The sequence below is a fragment of the Mytilus trossulus genome, chromosome 10 (assembly GCF_036588685.1).
Source record: "Mytilus trossulus isolate FHL-02 chromosome 10, PNRI_Mtr1.1.1.hap1, whole genome shotgun sequence".
NCBI lineage: Eukaryota > Metazoa > Mollusca > Bivalvia > Mytilida > Mytilidae > Mytilus > Mytilus trossulus.
Genome location: NC_086382.1, coordinates 14,702,881 through 14,727,365, shown reverse-complemented (window position 1 = coordinate 14,727,365; position 24,485 = coordinate 14,702,881). Strand labels below are relative to the sequence as shown.

Sequence of the window (24,485 nt, the reverse complement as noted above, 5' to 3'; positions counted from 1 at the left end):
ACATTTAGGTATGTTTTTCATATGTTTGTGTTTTAACACTCAGATGATACAGATGTTTTTATTGTTTGCCATCTTTGTTTATATTGTAGTTGAGAATTCGGATAGTGTTAGATTGTGAGATCTGTGGCATTGCCATATATTTTGGAAATACCTGTAATGTATCGCCTTCAAAAATAAGAATAAACTCAAACCATATCGTCGGCTTATAATAAAGCAATGTCGTAAAATACAATTATATTAGAACATAATCAACCCCAATTGAGCCATGTTTTGCCTTTTTTGTTTTTTACACTTTATACTTTTTTTCGTCCTTTATCTCAACTCGTTTTTAACTATTTAATACTGTTTGCAAGGGGATTAGAAACGACATCATGAACAGATTAGTCTTGGATCAAGACGACAGCAAATATCTAGAGCATGTTTTTTGTTTGGTCAATATAAATATCTGGTATTAATCCAGTGCTAGTTTCAATTAGGTTTACTGTATTGGAACCGAATAACTTCCTTTCATAGTTAACTAGTTGTTCCCAGAATCCTATATTTGGACGAATGATTCTTCTTTTACTTTTCACAAAATCATGCGCTTCTTTCAGTTTCATTTTCTTGTGTTTCATTAGGTAGGCTATACATATCGTCGATGATCGACTAACTCCACCAAGACAGTGCACAAGAACATTTCCACCCTGCATAACAACGTCATTGATTTCGTCTGCTACTTTGTCAAAATATTCATCTAAACGGGACTGTGGATTGTCGCCGATTTGAAGGAATGTTGTTTTTATTTCAAGTTCATTAGGACTTGGTGCCTCTAACGTGCAATTAATGATATGGGTTATCCTAAAATCCAGTAGACGTTCGCGCGTAATGGCGAATGCACTGCTGAGGTAGAGAAAATCTGTTAGTTGCGCAAATTGAGAAACAAACGACATGCCTTGAACGACAAGATTGCAATTTAAACTAAACAGACTCTTTCTGACATACAATCTAAAAAAGAAAAAAAAATACATAAAAAAATACTGAAATTTGCATTTTGAAATGACGAAAAACGACGTAACTTTACTCAAATCTAAAAAAAAAATTATCTGTGTTTAAATTATTCTTAAGCGATTTATAATATTCATTCGTGTAAGAAGCAAAACAAATATTGACATTCAAGTATGTTCATAGGAACTGTAAGTTTTGTAAATTAATGCACATGGATCATTTAACATCGCTGTTTAGATACAGATAAACATCAATGGTTATTTTAAGTCTCAACCAGTAATTTGCATATGAAAACGATATACTTCAATTGCGAAATGAGAATGCACTTGTTGTGATATGTTTATGGACGCACTTTACAAAAAGTAAAAAGAAAGCAATAGTGAGATATTGACTAATTAATATACACTGAATAAACTGATCACAATTTTTACTGCTTGGGACAAATAATGTCGATATAGATAGAGGGTATTTAAATCATTTGAGAGATTCTGTACTTACGTTTACATATATACGTCTTCTTGGTCGAGAGGAATAACTAAGCATTTAATCGCGTGTTGCTTATTTTTAGAACTTTGAAGATCAATATGGCTGCCACACTTTAGAATCTAACAGAATAAAAAGGTAAGTTTGCTTTAGATTGTTACATATCCTAGATGCAAACATTATTAAGGTGAATACCAATGTGAAAAAAGGTATTAAAAATTGACAAAAGCAGAATCCGCTAATTATTTATTCAACTATTTGGCTGTTGATTATATTATCGTCCATATTGTTGAGATTGACTTCTGATGTTGAATATTACTTTCTACAGACGTAGGAAGTGTATTAGTGATGTAAAATACCATACTATTAATAGATTTAGAAGTCATTTTCTTGGTTTTGTTTTAAAAAATTTAAACATACAATGGCTGTCAAAGATTATAGATTAGAGAAAGTTATAAAAAAAAAAAAAAACTTACATTCCTTCGAAAAGATATAGGCATAGTTTTCTCTGTACATATAATTTTCAATAGCGGGAATAAAATAGCAAAGCATGACATCTCTTGACAAAGAATTTCCATAGTAAAAATAAAATTTTCGAAATATTTTTTTAATGAGTTACTTTTATAGTTCTCTTATGTATGATTACCTTTGGTGAGCTCTATAGTCTACCAAAATTGCCAGAGATTATGAGAGCAGAGAAATCCATACAAATTCAAATAATCTCATCAAATTATCAAAATTAAGTCTGAATCCCTGATGTGCGTTTTGTCTACAAAATACTCATCAGTGACGCTCCAATAAAAAATGTTAAAAAGGCCTAACTATTCCTGTTTAAGAAAATCCAAAGTTTAGATGAACAGTTAATTCATAAATAAATAATTTTTAAAGGCAACTAAAATTAAAGTATTAAAAATATGTGATTTTTTAAACGCATTAATAAGATGATGTGGCTTTAAAATGAGGGTCTGATATTTTTCTCCTTTTGGATTCTAAAACTCCGATAAAAATGCACTAAGATAAGAACCTCGTGGACCCCTTTGATAATTCAGGATCTGTGCCTTGTTTAATGATACTGAACATGCAGTTGTTTGCACATTAGATATACATATAGATAATTACAGGTATAATTGATTACCAGATCAATAGACCAGGTGTTTAACAAAGGTAACATTGACGTACATAAGTCAATACTTGTGTGTACTTAGGTCAATAATACGTGTTGGATCAATAGTGTCTTTGTTCAAATATAGAACAAGTGACAAATCAAAACAAAGTATTGTTAGCAAATTCAAAAGATATGCATATCATATTTTTCTTACAGAGCTAAGTAGTAACAATGACATTATTAGTTATCAAAGGTACCAGGATTATAATTTTGTACGCGCGTTTTGTCTACATAAGACTCATCAGTGACGCTCATATAAAAATATTTATAATACTTAACATTTGATATCATGCTTAATCTGCAAAGAAGTTGCTGCTTCTATCATCTATGATGAGTTTATTTGCTGTAATGTTTATGATATTTTATGGCCATTTAAATTCACACATTCATTCATTATATCTACAATAATTTTATATTGATTTAATTTAAATGGTATTGAATTTCAATACACGATGTCATAAAGGTAGATAATAAAGATTATTAATATCCCATTTCGGTCGCCATGATGTTTGTTTATGTTTTGTGAGTTGCTGGTTTCCTCCACGTGGATTTGATCTAAGGTGAGTAATAAGTATTTATATATAGTTCAATTTTATAAACATTCGAACAGATGAATGAATAGGTTAATAATGGATTCCTTACGACACCACATAAAAGTAGAGAAAGGTAGGCAAATATAAAGAAAATACGAAAATGTTTAAATGAGTTAAATGCTTTAATCAAAGTTCATTTAAAAATTATGTATAACTTTTACAGAGAATAACATATACTTACATCTATCATATGTTTATGTAAGTTCTTAAATTAACAATACATTGATTTAAGCTACTTCCTCCTATATGTGTAATATCCTTATATAGGTCATGATATACTAGTATATACAAGGATAAACATAGGTAAAATTTGCATAAATAAAAATATACATGTTTGTGTTATCGGTTTAAATTCGTTTTATTTTCAAAAGAAACTGATTGATGAGCAACAAAAAAAAATAACAGAAAACAGTAACATACAAACACAAAAACCTACAAATAAAACCTCAGAATAAAACCAACAGTAGTATACCGCTGTTCAATAGTCTTAATTCGATTTAGGCAAAAACATATCCGGATAACAAACTAAAACCGAGGGAAACACTGTTACTTTAGAAGGAAACATTGAACAGAACACCAGAAACACTAAACTACAACTTGGCAAACACCAACATACATAGAAACGGACTGTCTGATATCAACTGCCATATTCCTGACTTGGCACAGGGCGTTAGTCATTGTTAGAAAGGAAAACATGGGCGGTTAGACCTGTTTGTATGGCTAGTCAAACCCACAGCTTATATGGCAACAATGTCAAAATATAGCTGAAATGACGAAAACACGCTATTCTGACATGATTGTAAACGGTTTAAAACATGCTAAATTCTATTATTGTCTTATAGCCGCATATATGCACAATGGATCATATATAGTTTTGTATGGATAAAAACAAACTATGGTTGAATTGCTTTGAACTATTGCTTTATTTATTATCTCTATACATTTTCTCTATTCAGAAAAAATGAAAGGCTTTAATTCTGTAGCTCAGTTACGGGAATATTTGTTTCTAAGTGGTGTTGCATCTATCAATGAATACAGACTGAAGAAGTACGGTATTACGCACGTGTTGAATACAGCAACTGAGCTAAAAGATTTTCAATATCCCTCTGGTATAACTAATATTTTGCGCGTTGAAATGAAAGACAGTGCTTCAGAAAATTTATTGAAATATATAGACGAGTGTATTGACTATATTCACATGGTTAGAAACAATGGCGGGAAAGTACTCGTGCATTGTATTGCAGGCATGAGTAGGTCAGTCAGTGTCTGCTTAGCATATCTTGTGAAATATGATAGTATGACTTTAAAGGATGCATATGATCATGTGTTCAATGAAAGACGTTTTATTCACCCAAATCAAGGATTTTGGAAGAGTTTGATATCATTTGAGGAAGAAAAGACTGGAAAGAACACAGTTGAAATTCGTCCATATATTTGTGGATGGGAAATTAATGTTATAGAATATGAGACAGATTTAAGAATAGTAAATGGGTGGTTAGAAGATTTGTTTAAATTCTTGTTCACGCCGTTTTTGATACTAGTTATGCAAATAGTATGGACTGGATTTTATAGCTGATATAAAATGATATAAAATCACATCAACAAAATATGATATACCATTCCATTGTAGCTAACTCTGACCGCAAGACAATGTAGGATTTTCCAAGACTTGCAACAATCGTTGGTAAACGCAAAGGAAGCGTGAAATTTAAATGACTAAGGCATGTAACACCACTTGATGAGATGACGTCTACTGAAAGTTCCAAAGTTGACTAGATGAAGGAGTCGTTTGCAACACTATTGTGCCATTGCTAGAGACGTTTCCGAGATAATTCAAATGTTTAGTTGAGACATTTTTCTACCAAATGTTGAGAATAGGTATTACAGGACTGTATTTGACGGTCACATATGTTCGTTTCATTGTCTCCATACCGTCGCCACATGCGACCGCATTATCCTTTATTCACATTTGTAATTTGTCAAATACATCACTTTTACATTAAAATATTTTCATCTGTATCAGTGTGGTTGTTTTTTCGTGTGTCGTATATTATGTTGATATAAAAAGTAAAATCACAAAAATACTAAACTCCAAGGAAAATTCAAAACGGAAAGTCCCTAATATTTTTTCTATTTAATAAAGTGTGAATCTTGTTCGCGAGAGAGCATAGCGATTGATCAGCTTGACGGAGATAAAAACGAAGTGAAGCACGAGATCTGCATACCAAGTAGTAAACACAATTAAAGTGCAGGTGTAAACAATAAAAGTGCAACCGTGCTGTATCAGTCAATACCAATATCAGTCACGGTTGCAACTTAAAATTTAGAATGGAAATGGGGAATGTGTCAAAGAGACGCACCTGGATGCGGGCTTCATTCGGCTTCTTAACAAAATGGTGTACTAGTTCAGTAAAAATGAACTAGAATTGAAAAAATACAAAGGCCAAAAGCTCATGAAGTGGGACAGACGCAAAAATGCGGCGCGGATAAACATGTTTTTTCGTTTCTCGTTTTGTTTATATATAGATAAGACCGTTGGTTTTCCCGTTTAAATGGTTTTACACTAGTAATTTTGGGGCCCTTTATAGCTTGTTGTTCGGTGTGAGCCAAGGCTCCGTGTTGAAGGCCGTACTTTAACCTATCATGGTTTACTTTTTAAATTGTTATTTGGATGGAGAGTTGTCTCATTGGCACTCACACCACATCTTCCTATATCTATTTGTGAGATGTCAACCCTCTCCCTATATATCTAGCCAATGTAAAATAAACAAGCACACAGCAAAACGCACGTTTTATACTCAGTTTATCACATACCAGTCTATTTGATGTCACGTAATCGATATCAGTCACGGTTACAAGGCATGCTTTGTCAAAAATATTTTACATCATGTTTCGTGAAAAACATCTGAATTAGTTGTACTAGAGGTACATGTTTATAATAAAGAGTATTTGATATGGATTTTTCAATTTAACATTCTGTATCAACCCTCATCAAATATAATCCCTAAAACAGAGCTATTTGGATTACATTGGTGTATCGGGTTGATACAGGTAAGCGACTTATTATAGGCGGAATTTATTTTTGCCATTTGTTCTATCCTCGAAAATAAGCGAAAATTCACACCTCTCGAAAATAAACCATAATACGGGTACATTGATAAAAAGCAGGAAAAAAACATTCCAAGCGTTTACCCGCGGTCATAGTTTTCTCGAATAGTGTGAGATATTAGTCATGTATTTGTTGCCCAAATCGTTTTTACAAATCCTCGTTCTGGGGTTTAGATCCGACGGCGTTATTACTCATGTATTGATAAGATAAATGATGTTTCTTTCACCTTATTAGACACTGCATTTTGTGATACCTATAGGATTTTATCATGCATTAACAAGCGGAATAAGTTCATTGACACGGTGTGTATGTTTTTAACCTTAAGAGCAGTTTCAAATGATCACTATAGGGCATGTCAGATCTAGAATTTTATCGGATCAATCGTAAAAGAAAAATACCTCTTTATTTAAATACGCACTTTGAGGTAAAAGAGTTAACTTTGAAGTTTACATAATAGTATCAATGTGATATATTTTACCTTCAAGGTATTTTCAACAATTTGTAAATCGCATTGCACTATGATGCAATTTGAATGTAAAAAAGATTATATTCTTCCAACGAGAAAATGATTCAGGTAATCAAGTGTAAGAATCCCAATCTTCAAAAGCCAAAAAATATAAAGACGGCTTAATTGCTCATTTATTTTAATACTTTTTGGTGCCTAAATTATTTAAAGTATTGGTGTAACAGTGTGTTTAAATAAATCTTGTTCGCATTAACACGACTATAAAACTTGTCATGCTACAAAAAGTTAAATCACAAAAATACTGAACTCCGAGGAGAATTCAAAACGGAAAGTCCCAAAACAAATTGCAAAATCAAAAGCTCAAACACTCAAACGAAGGGATCACAACCGTCATATTTCTGACTTGGTACATGCGTTTTCTTATGTAGAATATGGTGGATTTAACATGGTTTTATATAGCTAGCTAACCCTCTGACAGGCGCATACAACTCCTTCATATTGACAACGATGTGTGAACAAAACAAACAGACATATTTCACAAATAGGACACAGAAGTCAACATTGTGTTATATTCTTAATCACTATGAAAACAGACTAAGCACAAAAAGACATATAGACAAACCACATTAGCAAAAATAAAAGACAAGTCTATAAAAATTTACCATACCACAATAACACAATAACGGTGTTAGAAGTACAGAGCCACGCCAAACCATCCTACTACATTCTATACAAATTATCTTGATTCGTGTGGTCCTAGAATATTGTCAGAGAAATAGAAATATCTACTAAATTTATTGACCTTTTTCTTCTATTGAACAAAATTCGGTCTTAACTTTCTTAACTTATATTGTGAATGTGACCTACCGAATTTGACTATTTGCCAGATTTGTTATCACATAAGCAACCCGACGGGTGCCACATGTGGAGCAGGATCTGCTTACCCTTCCGGGGCACCTTAGATCACCCCTAGTTTTTGGTGGTATTCGTTTTGCTTATTCTTTAGTTTTCTATGTTGTGTCATGTGAACTATTGTTTGTCTGTTGGTTTTTTTATCATTTTTAGCCATGACGTTGTCAGTTTATTTTCGATTTATGAGTTTGACTGCAGGTATCTTTCGTTCCTCTTTTATATGGAATCAGTTTTGAAAACAAACAATTTAAAAAACAAATTCAAAAACACTATCATATACAGATATCTGTTAAATATAGTTGGTTTGCTTTTACTTCAAAGCAATAACATTATATGAAAAAACATCCCTGGTGAGGCAGTGAAACAGTAGTTTGAGTAAATAAGTTATGCTGTTGAAAACTTGCATGCATTCCACATTGATCCAAAAAGTATTCGAGACTCTAATGCAAAAGTTTAAGATTCCGAATTTACGTTAATATTGCATATGTATAAGAGCATATACAAAATTTAATCCTTATTTCTTGGTGTTAAGCCAGGTTTGAGAATGCAAAAGCATCGACAGTCGATATCATAACAATCGCATGGTACCAATTTAAATGCGCTAAACACATGCCTTTGGTGTAACTTTCATCACCATGAAAGACAAACTAACAAACTCAGCAATGTTAGCTAATATTTTGTAAAAAATTCTCAAAGCCAAAATCCTTGAAGATCAATGCTCTATAATAAACATATAGATAGGGTAACCGTTTAATTTCGTCTATGGGAGCATCCGCTGCTAGGTTTTGGTCAAAACTACCAAATATGTCCGAAAAAAATAGCTAAATTAAGTTTTGTTGACAATAGACAAAACTGTTTATTAAATGAAACCGAGCATTTTAAAATAGTAAAATTGAAAAGTGTTCATTTTTTTTTAATTCGATCTTTCTCTCTTCAAACTTTTCTTTTCTTTTGTACATATCACGTGATGTTACATTATTTTGATACGGCGTTATTTTAAACTTATTAAAACTGTTGGTTCAGATTTAAGACTTGATGAAAAGCGAGACTTGTTAATATATTAAATTCGGAATTTGACTATAATGTGAATGACTTGTAGATAAATTGTATAAGACATGAGATGCCTTGTCAGCAAATATATTGTTACCAAAACTCAGTTTCACCGAAACTATACTCATAATACTGGTTTAAATAGTAGTTATCAAGCACAATTAAGTTTTTAAATAGTTTTGGACAACGACTGAATATATTAACAAAACAGCGACGTTTATATAATAGGTAGTCATTACATTCAGAATGATCGCACATCTAAACGTTTATTTTTTTCAAAAGATCGTAAAATTAATTCATCTAATTTTAATAGATTGCTTTTAAACGTAAAATAAAATCCTTTCGGAAAAGAGATTGCTTTTGACAATTTGAAGAAAAGACATGTTATATTTCACAGGTTCTTGTAAAAAGTATGGTATTTTTATTTCATTTAACAGTAGATGTCTAGAAATGATAAGGTCCAATCTTGTTTTTAAAAAACACACACAGCTATAAGCTCCTAAATGAAAATATTGAACAAAATGTTCAAAATTACAATACAAGATTTGTAAGACAGATTCGATAGTGCGGTTAAGACACACAAAAAAATCAAACGATACAGTGGGATTTTTTTATTTTTTTTGAGCTGTTGATATTGCCATTTGATACGGTCATTTCCGTTTTGGATTTTATTTGTCAGTTCTGTATTTTTGTTGTGTTACCTTTTGCAGTTTTACCTGAACGTGAAACATTAGAATTGAACTTTATCATTATTCTTTTTTTATGCTTTTCTTTAATATTTAGCTAAATGAACAAATTAACAACAAACTTGTTTAATTGAAGAAGTGAAAAATTAAAAGCAAAAAAAAAACTAATGGTTTAATGACAACGACCGTGCATGGTCCTATATAAATGTATAGGTGTGCATCCGTCGCCTTTCAAACCAAATGATTATATTAGGAGTGCTGTAAGGTGTGTAGTTCTTTTTTCAATGACAAGCGTGCATTTTACGTTAGTATATGCCTTGAGGTCTATCCATCTTTTTCAACAACATGACATTTTGTGGTATTTCATTGAAATTCACAGAAAATCATCAACGTAATATATATATCACCTTCCAGGTATTTTCAAATATTTGTCAATTACTTTGCACCAAGTTGTTAAAATGACATTTTCCTCCTGCCAAAAATCATCACTTTTTAAGAATAGAAAAATAGTATATCAACTATCATAACTGCACTTCACTTCACGAACAACATATACATTTGATGAAAAGATAAATGTAGAAGATTGGGCATAATTGATATGAGGTTTAGATAGGTGTTAAGATAAAATATCTGTTCATCATTCACAAAATATACTCATCAATAAAATAGCAATAAAATGTTAATTAGTTAGCGCCCACGTCACGCAAATATACGTCAAAACAGTTGAAACTGAAAACTTCCAAAACAAACATATGAAGTAAACAACAAGTACAATACAGATTCCGAGTTCAGAAGTAACAAATTATTAATATAGGCGTTTAAATGTAAAGAAAGTGTGGTTTATAGATCAATGACATACTATATGGCTACCTGCCAGTGTATACCACATAACTAATTATAAATCATAAAGTAAAGGTGTGCTATTGGAGATGCTTGTTATATGGATGTTACTTTCCTAAAATAATTCTTTCGCTTCTAGAATTAGGTAAGTCCAATCAACTTTAATTACTTGTTAATTACATGTTTGTTCTGTTAATTTTACCTGCTTGTTGCTGTGTATATTTACATGCAAACGATTAACAAATAAACCGTGTAAATTGTTATGGAATAAACGTTATTTTAACATTATAAAGAGTCTTTTCAGAATGAGAGCCGTTTGTTTTCAATACAAGACAACCTATAACAATGTTTCATATTGATTCGACAATTATTTTCATTGTTGTTAATCCATTATCGTAATTTTATCATTATGATTTTTATATTCGTTTTTTTATAGCCGGTTTAGTTGAGTTAGAGTTGCATCAAAGTGTTTAAAAAAAATTGTTGGATTGTTTTCTGCGATTTTGTTTCAAAACTTTTTTCTTGCGACAATAGTGTCTTATATCACGATCTTGAATAGGGTTAGATATTCGTCATCTTTATTCTGGTTTCCTATTGCATTGGTTGGATTACATGGTTTAATTTTTGACAAGTTTCATGTAGAAGTCGATAATCTTATCGCTATCTCTAGGTTGATAGGTGTCGATATGACAAACCAAAGAATTATAGCCCATTCACTAATATTAGATATCTTCTTTTTATTAATCAATGACCTATAGTTTTCTTTTTAAATGCTAGAGGTGCCATATTTTAGAAGTTATCAATTCAGCCCCAATTTGCTTAGTAAATATTAAAGACATTCTAAATTGCAAAAATATCTTAACAAACATGACCTTTAACTTGAAGTTTATTCAACTATCTTTCAATCTATGATTATTGCTTTATTGAATCTTTAAATTGTTTGTCAGTGGGTTTAAAGATGTCTTTCACGTGTACAATACTCAATACAGTACACAACTTCCTACGAAACATTTTTCGAGGCCACTGTCTACGTCATTGCACATTCATTCTGCAAGTAAACCAGTATAATCAAGATTATTTTTGCAGAATTGTCGGTTTAAACTGGTTTCTGTTATTCTAATGATCGCGTGCATGTAGAGATGGCTATTTCTTCTTCTTCTTCTTCCAGGTAAGGAACCGGATTCATTGCTGAATGTTAATGGTTCCGCGCGAAAACTTTACGCAGTGTCGGGCAACACAGAAAGATTTCTCTTGGCTATTTACAAATTACATTTAAAACGTTCGCAAAAAAATATACAATTAAAATTATTTACAACTGGTTTTCCTACTTCCTTTCAGAGCATGCCTTCATGGCAGCTCTGAATCCCTCAACGGTGTTGGTCGCTGTAACTGATGTTGGTAGGTTGTTCCAGTCCCTGATTGTCCTCGGGAAGAAAGATTGGCCGTAGGTGTCTGTACTTGTTCTTTCTTGGAAGAAGCGGTTTTTACCTCTGGTCCGGTTATCATTCGGGGTCAAATATTGGTGACGGTCTATATCTATAAGTTCATGCTGGATCTTAAATAGCATGCACAATCTATTTGTTTTCCTCCGTTCTTCGAGGCTTTCCCACTTTAGATTTTTAACCATATTTGTGACACAGCCAGGTGTTCGGTCTGTGTAGTTGTTATTCACAAATCGTGCTGCTCTTTTCTGCACCTGTTCAATTGCCTTGATTTTAGTTTGGGCGGTTGGGTCCCATACTGTGCTTGCATATTCCACTGCAGGTCTTACCATGGACACATATGCAGCTGCTTTTACAGGTTTTGTACAGCCTTTGAGGTTTCTACGTATAAACCCCAACGTTCTGTTTCCTTTGCCTACTGTATTGTCTATGTGTTTATCCCATGTTAGGTTGTTGCTGATGGTTACTCCAAGATATTTACTTGCTTCCTCTGTGTCTAGAGTATGACCGTGAAGATGGTACGATGTTTGTATCACTGGTCTATTTTGGGGGATATTCTAATGACAAGGCATTTTTTGGCATTAAAACTCATCTGCCATTTGTTTTCCCAGTCTTCCAATGCTGTTAAGTCCTTTTGTAGAAGTTCACTGTCAGCTTGGCTGGTGATGGTACGAAAGAGAAGGCTGTCATCCGCGAACAATTTGGTCTCTGATGTAGATGCTGTTTCTGGCATGTCATTAATGTAGGCCAGGAACAGTAATGGACCAAGGACTGTGCCTTGGGGTACACCAGAGAGAACTGGTACTTGTGAAGAGACGGCACCCTCTAATATCACACTCTGCTTTCTGTTATGTAGGAAGGAGCGAATCCATTTATTGGTTTTGGGGTTGACGCCGTAGTATTCCAACTTGTGTAGGAGGCGGTGATGTGGTACCTTGTCAAATGCTTTTGCAAAGTCAAGCAGGATGATGTCTACTTGGCCGCTACTTTTTAATTTCGATGCAATGTCGTTGATGGTTACGATTAGTTGGGATTCGCATGATCGTCTTTTGCGGAATCCGTGTTGTGCATCAGTTAGTATTTTATTTTTGTCAAAGTGGTCCATGATGTTGCTATGTACAATATGTTCTAAGACCTTACATGTGATGGAAGTTAGAGATACTGGTCTGTAGTTAGATGCTAGGTGCCTTTCGTCTTTTTTAAAAAGTGGAACTACATTGGCATCTCTCCAGTCTTGCGGGACTTCACCAGTGTTCAATGATGTTTGATATAGGTCTGTGAGTATAGGAGCAAGTTGTTCTGCTGCTGCTTTCAGTATAAAGGCTGGTATTGAATCGGGACCAGTAGCTTTATGCGGTTTCAGGTTTTTTAATAATTTGTGGACTCCGTTGGTACTAATTTTTATGTCCTTCATGGTGGAGTATGGACTTTTACCTTTATCTGGAAAGTTATTTAGGTTTTCTTTGGTAAATACTGACTGGAATTGGTCGTTTAAAATGTCAGCTTTACTCTTGTTATCACTTTGCAGAAATCCCATTTTGTTTTTTAGCGGTGCCACTCCTGTCCATTCCTGACCTTTGCTCTTGATATAAGACCAGAATTTCTTTGCATTATCTCTATAGTCTGAACTGACCTCTTCCATATACTTCTTGTTGGCTTGACGGACCTCCCACTGCACTTCTTGTTGTAGTCTTTTATACCTATCCTTGTCTCTTTTCTTTTTAGTTTTTCTAGCCTTCTTGTGTGCTTTCTGCTTTTGGTTTATTTTGCGTCTAATGGTTGTATTGATCCATGGATGAGTGTTTCTTCCAAGGGTCATTTTCGTTGGTACTCTTTTCTCTATGGTGGTTTGTACAGCTGTTTTAAATGCCTGCCATAAAGACTCAACGCTTCTATCTTTGATGTTTTTGAAGGTAGTTATAAAGTTTTGTAGATCTTCCTTTATATTATGTATTTCCGCTTTTTTCCATAGAAATATTTTTCTTCTGACTGGTTTAGGTTTAAGTGGTTTACAAGCCATGTCTAGGAGGACGATGTCATGGTCGCTGTTTCCTATTGATGGTAATGGTTTGCATCTTAATTTAAATGAAGGATGAGATGTAAGCAATAAATCTAGTGTATTCTCTTTTCGTGTTGGAAAGTCCACAATTTGTTCTAGCCCGTTGTCAGCTACAAGTTCCAAGAATGCCTGGTTGGTTCTGGTAGGATACTGTCTATGGTCTATAGTTTGTTCTGCCCAGTTGATATCGGGTAAGTTGAAATCGCCACCAATAAGGAATATGTCTTTTTGATGTTTTGATCTGATGTTATTTATTTCGTCTTTCATTTTATTCAAGTAGGTGTCATCTGTTTTATCAGGTGGTCGATAAAAAGCGCCTATGAGCATTTTCTTTTTTCCTTTTATACAGAAATAAGATCAACAGTTATTTACACGTACTTTCACCTCTGAATCAAACAGTTTTTTGTAAAAAGTATTAGATAATATGCTATTTCTGAAGCACGCCACCAGGTGCAGGAGTTTCACGCTGCATTAAAGACCAATTGGTGGCCTTCATCTGTTGTCTGCTTTTTGGTTGGGTTTTTGTCTCTTTGACACATTCCCCATTTCCATTCTCAATTTTATTCTCATATCTGAGTAGCCACGAAGATCTGATAATGCAAAATTATACCCCAATGTAACCGTGATGACATAGACAAAATTAACAAAATATTACAAAAGAGGGACGAAAGATACCAAAGGGACAGTCAAACTCATAAATCTTAAACAAACTGACAACGCCATGGCTAAAATTGAAAAGACAAACAGACAAACAATAGTACACATGACACAACATAGAAAACTAAAGAATAAACAACACGCACCCCACCAAAAACTAGGGGTGATCTCAGGTGCTCCGGAAGGGTAAGCAGATCCTGCTCCACATGTGGCACCCGTCGTGTTGCTTATGTGATAACAAATCCGGTAAATAGTTTAATTCGATAGGTCACATTCATGAAAGGGAATATAACAGTCGTTATCCATTTGTTTGATATGTTTGTGCTCTTGATTTTTGCCATTTGATTAGGGACTTTCCGTTTTAAATTTAATCGGAGTTCAGATTTTTTTCTGATTTTACTTTTTACAATTCATAATACATCATCACGAGAATAATTAAAGTACAAGCATAATATATGAAACGAGTATATAGATAGAAGTAATAAATAATAATGTTATGTTCTGCTTTTCTAAGATGTAGCAATTTGTTTTAATAAATTTAGGAATAGCTACACTTTCAGACGATTTTCTTTTAATATGTATGTTCTTGTAATGAAGTCGTCAAATTAATACATATTAATTGCTTTTGTTTTCATGACGATATGAATCGACGATCTATTTCGTCTTTGTTTTATTGCTAAAGCTGAACTTTTTGCTGATATAAACATAAAAACTTTTCTTTGTAAATAATGAAAGAAGTTTTTGGAGCAGTTGAAACTGTATAACTTCCGATACAGTATTAACTGCACCAAATTCAATGTGTATATAGCCAAAAAAATATATGAAAGTTATGCATTCATTAAAAACACTAAACAAATCTAAATGAGAACCACTCCATACTTATATTTAATTGAAAGTCGAGCTATTTACAGTCTTCCAGAGAGAAACTAATTTACTTTTGTGTCGATTTGTTTTGGTGCAAGACTTTGACATGCAGGACTCATCAGTTTTCAGATAGTAATAAGGCCTTTGCAAAGAATGGGAAAGTGGTCATCCGTATTTAAATGGTACTCGTCTCCTTCTGACAGATATGTATACTTTAATACATGTCTTTTACATATAATATCGACTATAAATCAATATAGAAAATTTCCCGGCTGCATGACGTATAATTTAATTACAATCCATTCAAACCACATTTTACATCTACTTCGGGATATACAAAAAGAACATGTAAAGATACATAGAATTATTCATGAATAATTGACATTATATATATTGTTACAAAATCTTTACCGTCTCGTTTACTATTCACTATTTCAATCTGTCCGTATGATTTATAAATTCGAATACCTTTCAGCACTTCGAAAACCTTGCAATATTCTAGACTTGACGAATAAATGAACAAAACTTTTAAATCTCTTTTCAAAATTGTATCCGTCTTCTTTACAGAAATAAGTACGGTCATGTTTGTAAAACATTTATGTAATATAAGTGCAGGATTTGCTGTATATAAATTGAATTCAGAGAAGGTATGACTTTTTTTCTACAATTGGCTTTTACGCTAATAGAATGGCTGTCTGTAAATATTTTTTAAAGTCAATGCAGGAAATGAAGATATTTATAAAATTGTCCTAATATTCAAAGGCTAAATTAAAAATAAACATATTTTTATGTCTTTTACATTTTTATTACTGTTATACATTAACTGTACTCCATGCAATTGTATAAAAAGTCGTCATTTTCCCCGTACAGATATTTTCTAAATACCAGTGGCAGATCCAGAAATTTTTATAAGGAGGCCCACTTGACTGATTTTAAAATACATTTACTGTGGATTTATCATTATCGCGGGATACCAATTTTTATACATGTCGTATGCTAGTAAGTAAAGATAAACCAAAAATATGAATCTCCAACGAAGTACAAATACTAAATTATATACGTGTGTGCATACTCTATTACTTGTATGTATACTTTTGAAATTGTTGCGCCTGTCCCATGCCAGGAGCCTCTGGCCGTTGTTAGTCTACTTAGTTTTTGTTTCTCATATTTGTTCCTAAATATATTTTTTGGAGTTTAGCATGACGTCCATTTTCAAAATTGTACATAATTTTATTAAGGTGTCAATTGAAGATATCCTCCAGGTGGGCTCTCGATGCGTTGAAGTACCATTGATGGCTTTCGTCTGTTGTCTGCTCCTTGCTTGGGTGTTGTCTCTGTAACATATTCCCCATTTCAATTCTCAGTTTTATTTTGCATAACCACGAAAGCTAATTCCACAGATATACTAGTTTACCCCAACTCCATTGGTACCTACAAAAATAATGATTTCACAAGTACTATATTTATTTGACTTATGATCTGTGATTATCACGAACTTTCAATTCATTGTTAACCATATCAATTTAGTGGTGAAATGATCTATAATTCAATATTTTCGGCAAGATCGATGGAATGTAAGCCCAAATAAAATGCTGCATCAAAACAGTGCAAAATCTATAATTCAATATTTTCGTCAACTTGAAGGTGGAAATCTAGCGCATTTAAAAACCTGCATCAAAACTGTATGAGATATATTAAAAGCAAATCATTCACTGAATACGTATATGTAAGGTATGCAGATAGGGGCACGTATAAAACTATTAATGAGTGTAACATACATTATTATCAGTATCTTGCCAAAAGAATAAGCAGGGTCGTTAACCTGTCATAGAGTATAAGTATACATATATCAGAGCTTGTCAGAGTAACCTATACCTAAATAAAACCCCAACCCCTCCTTTGAACAATATCTCTCATCTGTATATGAAACAGTTTAGGGATAATTATTTTTTTTTAAAACCAAGATACTCAGTACTTCAATCAACATGAAATATTCATTGATGCTTTAATGCATTTTTCCCACATAAATATTCATTATATACTTATTCATTTCACTCCTACTGGGTGATACCCTGGAGAACAATGACGGACACATGATGGTGTTCTCCCAGGGGTATTGAATCCCACTGTAAGCTTAGTGCATTCTTGCATTTATATAAGAAATGTCTATAGCAATAACTTCTACTTTGAATACGGTTGCAACTTAATTATATACATACCAGTATTGGCATTTACATTTATATTTGCATTCATTGTCAGTCGTCTGGAATGCCCATGATCAGGAGCCTGTAATTCAGTGGTTGTCGTTTGTTTATGTGTCACATGTTTGTTTTTCGTTCATTTTTTAATATAAATAAGGCCGTAATTTTTTTCGTTAGAATTGTTTTACGTTGTCATTCCGGGGACTTTTATAGCTGACTATGCGGTATGGGCTTTACTCATTCCTGAAAGCCGTACGGTGACCGATAGTTGTTAATTTCTGTGTCATTTTGGTCTCTTGTGAAGAGTTGTCTCATTGGCAATTATACCACATCTTCTTTTTTATATGAAATATCTGCCCCTGTTGTAAGTAGTCTGGAATATGCATGAGATACTTGACAATGAACATTAAGCCTGCAACCCTCAATTAGTATTCAATGATCTCCATTTCCTCTGGTAGAATAGTCATTTTCCTAAAATAATGCTTGTCTAAACGGGTGAATACTTATACGAAATGGGCTTTGCTCATTGTTGAAGGCTGTACAGTGACCTTTTTTGTTTGTTAATTTCTGTGATATTTGGTCACTTGTGAAGAGTTGTCTCATTAGCAATCATAATTACATCTTTATATTTATAATTAGAAATGACTGAGAATCGCCCATACGCACTTTTAAAAGATTTCGATAAAGAAGCAAACTTTTTCACGTGCGTTCTTCGTCTAATCGAGGCATACTTTTGCAAAATAACTGTACTAATATATCAAAGTTATTTTCCAATTGAAAAGACTGTATGTGTAACCGAATATGTTGTATATGATGATCTCGCACGCACGGCTATGGGGCGAGACGATCTGTGTCGACAGGATAAGCGTTTCCTGCTCCAAATGCATCACCGGCCTTACGAATCCACATGTAGTCAAACTGTCGAGATCTTAAAAATGAAAATGGTTGAACAATCTTTTTTTGTTATTTCTATATTTTGACATTTCATATTTTTTTTCAAATACCTTGAGTTTCCAATTTGTACACGCTAACAAAAAACTAAAACCAAGAAAGAGAATCGAAAAGTGTCGTTCCTCTAGTGAGAATAAAAAAAAGATTCCATATATATTGATTTTCTAATCATTTTATTTTCAGATACCTAGACATTTATAGACAAATCATTTAAAGGACCGTGTTCTACCATCTAAAAACAATGGCATACTTGACACAAATAGCAGAAATCACGGATTACTTATTTCTCTGTAGTGCAACAGCAATAACTCGTCAACGATTGTCTTTACTTGGAATAACCCATATAATAAACTGCACTTTAGACGTACCAAACCTTAATGTGTCAGGGGTTCAGAGTACACAAATCCACGTCGACGATCATCCACAAGCACAGCTATATCTACATTTCGACCGAGTGGCAGACGAGATCAGTACCATAGCGTCACGTGGAGGGAAGGTTATAGTTCATTGTGTAGCTGGTGTCAGCAGATCTGCCACACTATGTATAGTTCACCTGATGAAATATCACAGAATGACTTTGGCAAAAGCTCATGATTATGTGGCGAAAAGGAGGTCGGTGATTCGTCCAAATAATGGATTTTGGAGGCAGCTGATTGACTACGAAAGAAAGTTGTACGGACGCAACAGTGTCCACCTGGTCAACTCTAATGTGGGCATGGTTCCTAATTTATACACAGATAAGGCAAGACATACAGTCTCAGTGCCATCTACTTCATATTCACGAGCTTATGGCCGAGCTTTTAATAGCCGACCACGTTACAGCTATTGATAGCAAGCTTTGATTTAAAACTTTATCAGAAACTACGGAATCGAATATCACCGCTCTTCTTTTTAGTGTTATAGGGATTGTGTCGGTATTTCATTAAATTCATAAAATGTTTTAAAGAAAATGGCTGACTTTTGCCTTACATTTATCATAGAAAACCAAAAAGTCCATACTTTGGTTCCCAAATAGATCTAATAGTATATTAAAAGCATTACTGCTAGATTAAACAATATCTTCATAATGGTATATTTTGGATATCATAAAAAAATTGTGATTTTTTTTAGGAGAAACCTTGACCGTAATCTACAATCAAAAATGTTTTGTAACCAACATATGCCTTGATGGTATCGAATTCCTAGACACACTAAAAGTCTGGATCAGGTATTGCGGACAAAGAGATTTATACTAAAAATTATTATGAATTATTGGAAAATTGGACCAAAACTGACTTAAAAACAGTGTATCTAAAATCGACCTCAATACTGACAAATCATATTTCCTTTGTTCATATTTTCATTAAGGGTGTTTTGAATTATTTATTTTTTTATAGGCGATGTTTTTTTTTATTTGTTCCGTTGTTTCTGATGCCAACTGCTGTAAATTGCTTGATATTTATTTTTTTGTTACAATGTTATGAATGTTATTGTTATTGTGCATTATTAATTTTTTTTAATATTCTGCAAACAATTTCTTTTTGTATAAACTTTATATTTTTAAAATTGCATTAAAATAACAGACAGTATTTCAATTATTAGCAACAGTACAAAATACAATATTTGAAATGTAACACGACGCAAATTATGCATGTTAATTAAAAGGTGTTTTTGTTAGTTTGAATGTACGTTATAAAGCATGATCTAACATATTGTTAAATGACTCTGACAAGTTTATCTTATGATCTATGTCTGTTGTTCTATATCTAAATGTGCATTACAATGTAGAAACTTGTGTGCACTAAGGGTATTTGTTCTCCTGCATCAAGCACACTCATTTTGTCAATATTGTCAAGCATTTATTGAACCTCTGGACAAACATTTGTGCAAAAACACAAAAGCTTAATATTATATTTGTAAATCTTATACTAGTATTTAAAAAAGTGAAATTTCAACCGAATAGATTTCTACAGATTGGAAAATCATTATTTTTAAACATGCAAGTTTCGAGTATGATTGAAATCCTTTTGTGGTATACAAAACGAAACTGCACAAGTAAGGTTTTTCGGATGCTAAAGAGGGTACTTTTCGACAACAAATTAAAATCAACAGATTAAGTTGTTTCTATGGTCAAAAGATGGTCTGGCGTATGAAAGCTCATATTACAAAACTCAGTTTACACTGTAGATCGAACAGATAAGCGTTTTCCGGATTGAGTCTGGAATTACATAGGTTCCTGGGTTTTTCACTTTCGCTACTTAGAGTGTTCTGATAAATTCAATTTCACCGAATAGCCTCTGAAGAAGTACATTATTAATAGTTGTGACATCTATTTTTGTATATATATTTATATAAGTACATATTTCTTGTTTAGTTACATCTAATAAAATTTTTATTTACTGTTGAAATTATTGAACTTGTTATGAGGCGGTATAACTATTTTTATATCTTCTATATATACAAAATTATCGTGTATTCTAGCCATCTTAAATAAGCATACATTATATTTCCATTTTTCTAGCAGCATTCAAAATTTCAAGAATTTTTTCCCAGTCGAATGTGAATTCAAAAAGGGGAAGTTCATAAAAACTGTCAAAATCAAATGTTGAAATATATCAACCAACAGTACAAATGGAAAACAACTGTAATATTCCTGACTTGTATATTATACAACTCCGTTCTATTGACAAAATTTAATGAACAGACACGATTGGTCAATGTGGCAATAATTTGGACCCAGCAGCCGAAAAAAAACCCCGTTAAAGAAACCTTATACGAAAGTACCGGTAATAATATGCATCTTAAAATCAGTTAATCGGTCACTTATGAATAAGTTTTTGAAATAACGTACATCCCACTCCACTTCATTTGAACTTCGGAGGAGAGATGTCTCGTTGGCTATTAAACCACATCTTCTTATTTTTACATATATACTTAATGCATATATATTTTATGGAGATCTAACACGACTAACTGCTGCAACTTGTTTCAGGCGTTAACATTTGAGTATACTTTACTTCGTGTTATTTATAATGAATCAAGTTAAGCATGATGCATTCAAATGAAAGATGAATAAGATAGGTATATCGTGATATTGCTCATTTGTATTCTTCTGAAGTCAAAATCTATTTTTTAAGTATTAGGAAAGGGAATGTCTAGACTAGATATCTTCCAACTCATTAGTTCTTGATGGTTTTATTCGTGTTGTGAGAGTGTCATTGTTTCGGATGTGCAAAGGTGTCCTGTTTTAAATGATATTTTTTTATTTTGATATAAACAAAGCTTGAAATAGAAAACAAATATCAATTTTATAAGGCTAAACTATATAACACTTCAGTGTGTGTTCTTTCCCAATGACAGTGAGCATGTGTTGCTCTTTCTGTCATATTTGAGACGAGTTCTAGACCCTTAAAATGATACATCGATCAAGTTAAACCCGGTGTCATATAATTTGTATGCTGACCCTCATCCAACTACCCGCAGAGTTTTACATGTGAGCAATACGACAGATGACCCTAGTAGGAACTATCTACCTTTCTGGAGCTGATGAGTTGAAACTCGATTGTGATGCTTATTTTTATACCATACCTATCACGTATTTGGTATCTTGACGATATAAAATCTATCTTTATGAATACACAACAATCAGCATACCAATAACGTAAACACGTGGGGTTTTTTTTGTGTAAAAATAAAGAAATTCAGAGTATTTTATGAAGTATGAAGTATGAAATACTAATATGCAACTTCCGTTTAAAAAGGTTTTTATTTTCAACTCAACACTTAAAAGGACAAGACAAGTTACTTGCTTATAAAACATATGTTTTAGTATTTTAAACGAATTATGTTGTAATTGTGTCCAACTATCCTAATTTAGTCAATGTAATTGCATTCACATTTCATAAATCAAAGTTAACGGACGCCTCCAGATGCGGGAGTTTCTCGTGGCATTGAAGACTCGTTGGTGGCCTTCGGCTGGTGTCTGCTCTATGGTCGCGTTGTTTTCTCTTTGACACATTCCCCATTTCCATTCTCAATTTTAAAGGTCTATCACCTTATTAAATGAACACAGTAAATGCCCCCCCCCCCCCTTTTACAGTTGGCCAACACCACTAAACCCGCATCTTTCCATGCATGTGTTATATTATTTTACTTCGTTTTTAATTTTTTAATTTTTTTTTATTGTACTAATAAATTTGGATAATATTAGTTGATGGATAAACGTCAATGAGACAGCTAACAAATCCCCATACATCACAAAATATACGCCGTCTCTCATGCTGAGATAGGGCAAAACCATCAATACACATCAATTGACCTTCATAGATTACACCAATGTTTGAAAGAAAGATATCATGAGAATAAGCCATGTTTTCCATGCAGTGTCTGGCTCGGTTTTTAAATTTTATGGACTTTACTTGGTTCTCAAAAGTGTACATGTAACATTGAGCGCTAGATTTCAAATAATATTTCTTTTATAAAACATTACTTGATATCAATTATACACCAAAAGTACAGACAACTTATTAATTAACAAAACAGAGAAGATCTGATACAACTGATGCAGAAAGATTGTTGACTATTAGGTTAATGAATGCTATATATTATTTGCATGTGCACTGGCAACAAATCAAGACACAATCAAGTAATCGCAGATTCTGCAGCAAATCAATTAAAAATTCCTTGTTTTAGCATTCGCATTTAACACTCTAAAAAGATATGTCTAAGTTCTATTGTTGTATATATTTACAGGATTTGTACTGTTTTGTCCATAGTTGAAGAAAACTAACCATGAAATAAAGATACGGCCATAAAAAGAATGAACTGATGTTACCTGCATTGTTGACTGTTATAGGACAATGAAGTGTTATATTATATTTACTTAAAAACGGGATATCTATATTGTTTTTTGTTTATTTTCCGAGGTTCCTTCGAACAAAACAGGCTAAATAGCAAACGTACAGGCCATGTGTTCTAACGAGCTCTATCTGATATTTCGAACAAACAAAGTTCAATATCAGAACTATGAAGCATCGGTCAAGGTTGCAATACGGTGCCAACAAAGATTTGAAAAAAAATAATATAAGGATATTGCCCTCGTATCTGGAAAACAGCATATTATTTTCAAATTGGATCATGGATTCGATCAACTTAGTCAATTTACGCATGTATAAACAGGTCAATACAGACAAGAGCTTCGACATTATCAAGTATTTGCGTTTCAATCAATTATCAGTTAATTTGTTTTAAAATTGATGGTGCAACGAAAGTTCAAGCCTATCTTTGGCAAAGTAGTTCTTGGTTGGATAGTCGAAATATATCATGGTTACTGCTGAACAACATTGAAATAACAATATACAGATGGTACTTTAGATTCGAATATGAAATTGCTGCAACAAGATACCCTTAACTTGATGTTCCCGTAACATGCATATTTTTTTCGTATTCCCAACTTGTTTTGTTATGTATACCAAATGAAGGTACGGTTTAAAAAAATAGTTTGAGATATGATATCAATATGACTGCTGCATGATAAATTCGTCATTTCGGGATAAAAATTGTTCGAAAACCAAAATGTAAATAATTTCAAGTCCTTGGTTGAACTTCCATTGTTTAAGACGATTTCAACTTATCTTATGTTTTTGGTTTTCGCTAAGGCGATTCATCTATCACAGAGGTAAAATTCTAAAGGTATCAGGCAATTTTGATAATTGTGTTATTCCAATGGTATATGTAAATTGTGCCCCCCCCCCCCACCCCCCCCCCCCCCCCAGTTTGTAAACTATTTAATTAAACTAATGTTTATGTTACAACTCCCGGAAACTTGATTTTGTATGATTTAGGTTATTTTGTATATAAGTACTTTTCGTTGTGATCCTCTTAATCGTTTTTATGCATCATCTGCATGGTCCGAGACCGCAATTATTTCGTAGTGCATTTCTTTTAGACAATAAATGAAGTCAAAAAATTCCAACTAGCTTTTGGAGTGTGTTATACTACTTTTGGGACAAATTATATCAAAATTATAGAAAACTTCATCGGCT

The 24,485-nt window shown here is 32.9% G+C and overlaps 3 protein-coding genes and 1 long non-coding RNA gene across 6 annotated transcripts; 2 read left to right on the top strand and 2 right to left on the bottom strand.

Moving 5' to 3' along the window:
• Nucleotides 1-410: 410 nt before the first annotated feature.
• LOC134687718 (dual specificity protein phosphatase 18-like) lies at nucleotides 411-929 on the bottom strand. Its single transcript, XM_063548176.1, has one exon. It carries the CDS (start codon nucleotides 927-929, stop codon nucleotides 411-413), a length of 519 nt encoding a protein of 172 aa, XP_063404246.1.
• A 37-nt stretch (nucleotides 930-966) lies between these two features.
• LOC134686901 (uncharacterized) lies at nucleotides 967-3,568 on the bottom strand. Its single transcript, XR_010101689.1, has 3 exons — nucleotides 3,407-3,568; nucleotides 1,483-1,589; nucleotides 967-984 (listed from the first exon to the last, which is right to left on the bottom strand). It is a non-coding gene; the product is annotated as an uncharacterized LOC134686901 (long non-coding RNA).
• Nucleotides 1,180-5,209, top strand: LOC134686897 (dual specificity protein phosphatase 18-like). 3 transcript variants are annotated; one of them, XM_063546734.1, is made up of 2 exons: nucleotides 1,180-1,605; nucleotides 4,182-5,209. In XM_063546734.1, exon 2 carries the CDS (start codon nucleotides 4,187-4,189, stop codon nucleotides 4,799-4,801), a length of 615 nt encoding a protein of 204 aa, XP_063402804.1. In that variant the 5' UTR covers nucleotides 1,180-1,605; nucleotides 4,182-4,186; the 3' UTR covers nucleotides 4,802-5,209. The 3 variants fall into 3 exon arrangements, with proteins under 3 accessions (XP_063402804.1, XP_063402803.1, XP_063402802.1); XM_063546733.1 differs by lacking the exon at nucleotides 1,180-1,605 and adding an exon at nucleotides 2,933-3,192; XM_063546732.1 differs by lacking the exon at nucleotides 1,180-1,605 and adding an exon at nucleotides 3,203-3,298.
• Nucleotides 5,210-10,175: 4,966 nt separating this feature from the next.
• On the top strand, nucleotides 10,176-23,341 carry LOC134686900 (dual specificity protein phosphatase 14-like). Its single transcript, XM_063546736.1, has 3 exons — nucleotides 10,176-10,433; nucleotides 18,646-19,204; nucleotides 23,194-23,341. The coding sequence occupies exons 2-3, from the start codon at nucleotides 18,704-18,706 to the stop codon at nucleotides 23,218-23,220; spliced, it is 528 nt and encodes a 175-aa protein (XP_063402806.1). The 5' UTR covers nucleotides 10,176-10,433; nucleotides 18,646-18,703; the 3' UTR covers nucleotides 23,221-23,341.
• The last annotated feature ends 1,144 nt before the right edge of the window (nucleotides 23,342-24,485 follow it).

Bases quoted from the DNA above. Each gene is read 5' to 3' on its own strand.
- LOC134686900 (XM_063546736.1), top strand. From the start codon at position 18,704: ATGGCATACTTGACACAAATAGCAGAAATCACGGATTACTTATTTCTC. The intron at 19,205-23,193 runs GCAAGACATACA...ATATATTTACAG, and splicing joins CTAATTTATACACAGATAAG to GATTTGTACTGTTTTGTCCA.
- LOC134687718 (XM_063548176.1), bottom strand. From the start codon at position 929: ATGTCGTTTGTTTCTCAATTTGCGCAACTAACAGATTTTCTCTACCTC.
- LOC134686897 (XM_063546732.1), top strand. From the start codon at position 3,247: ATGAATAGGTTAATAATGGATTCCTTACGACACCACATAAAAGTAGAG. The intron at 3,299-4,181 runs GTAGGCAAATAT...TTCTCTATTCAG, and splicing joins CCACATAAAAGTAGAGAAAG to AAAAAATGAAAGGCTTTAAT.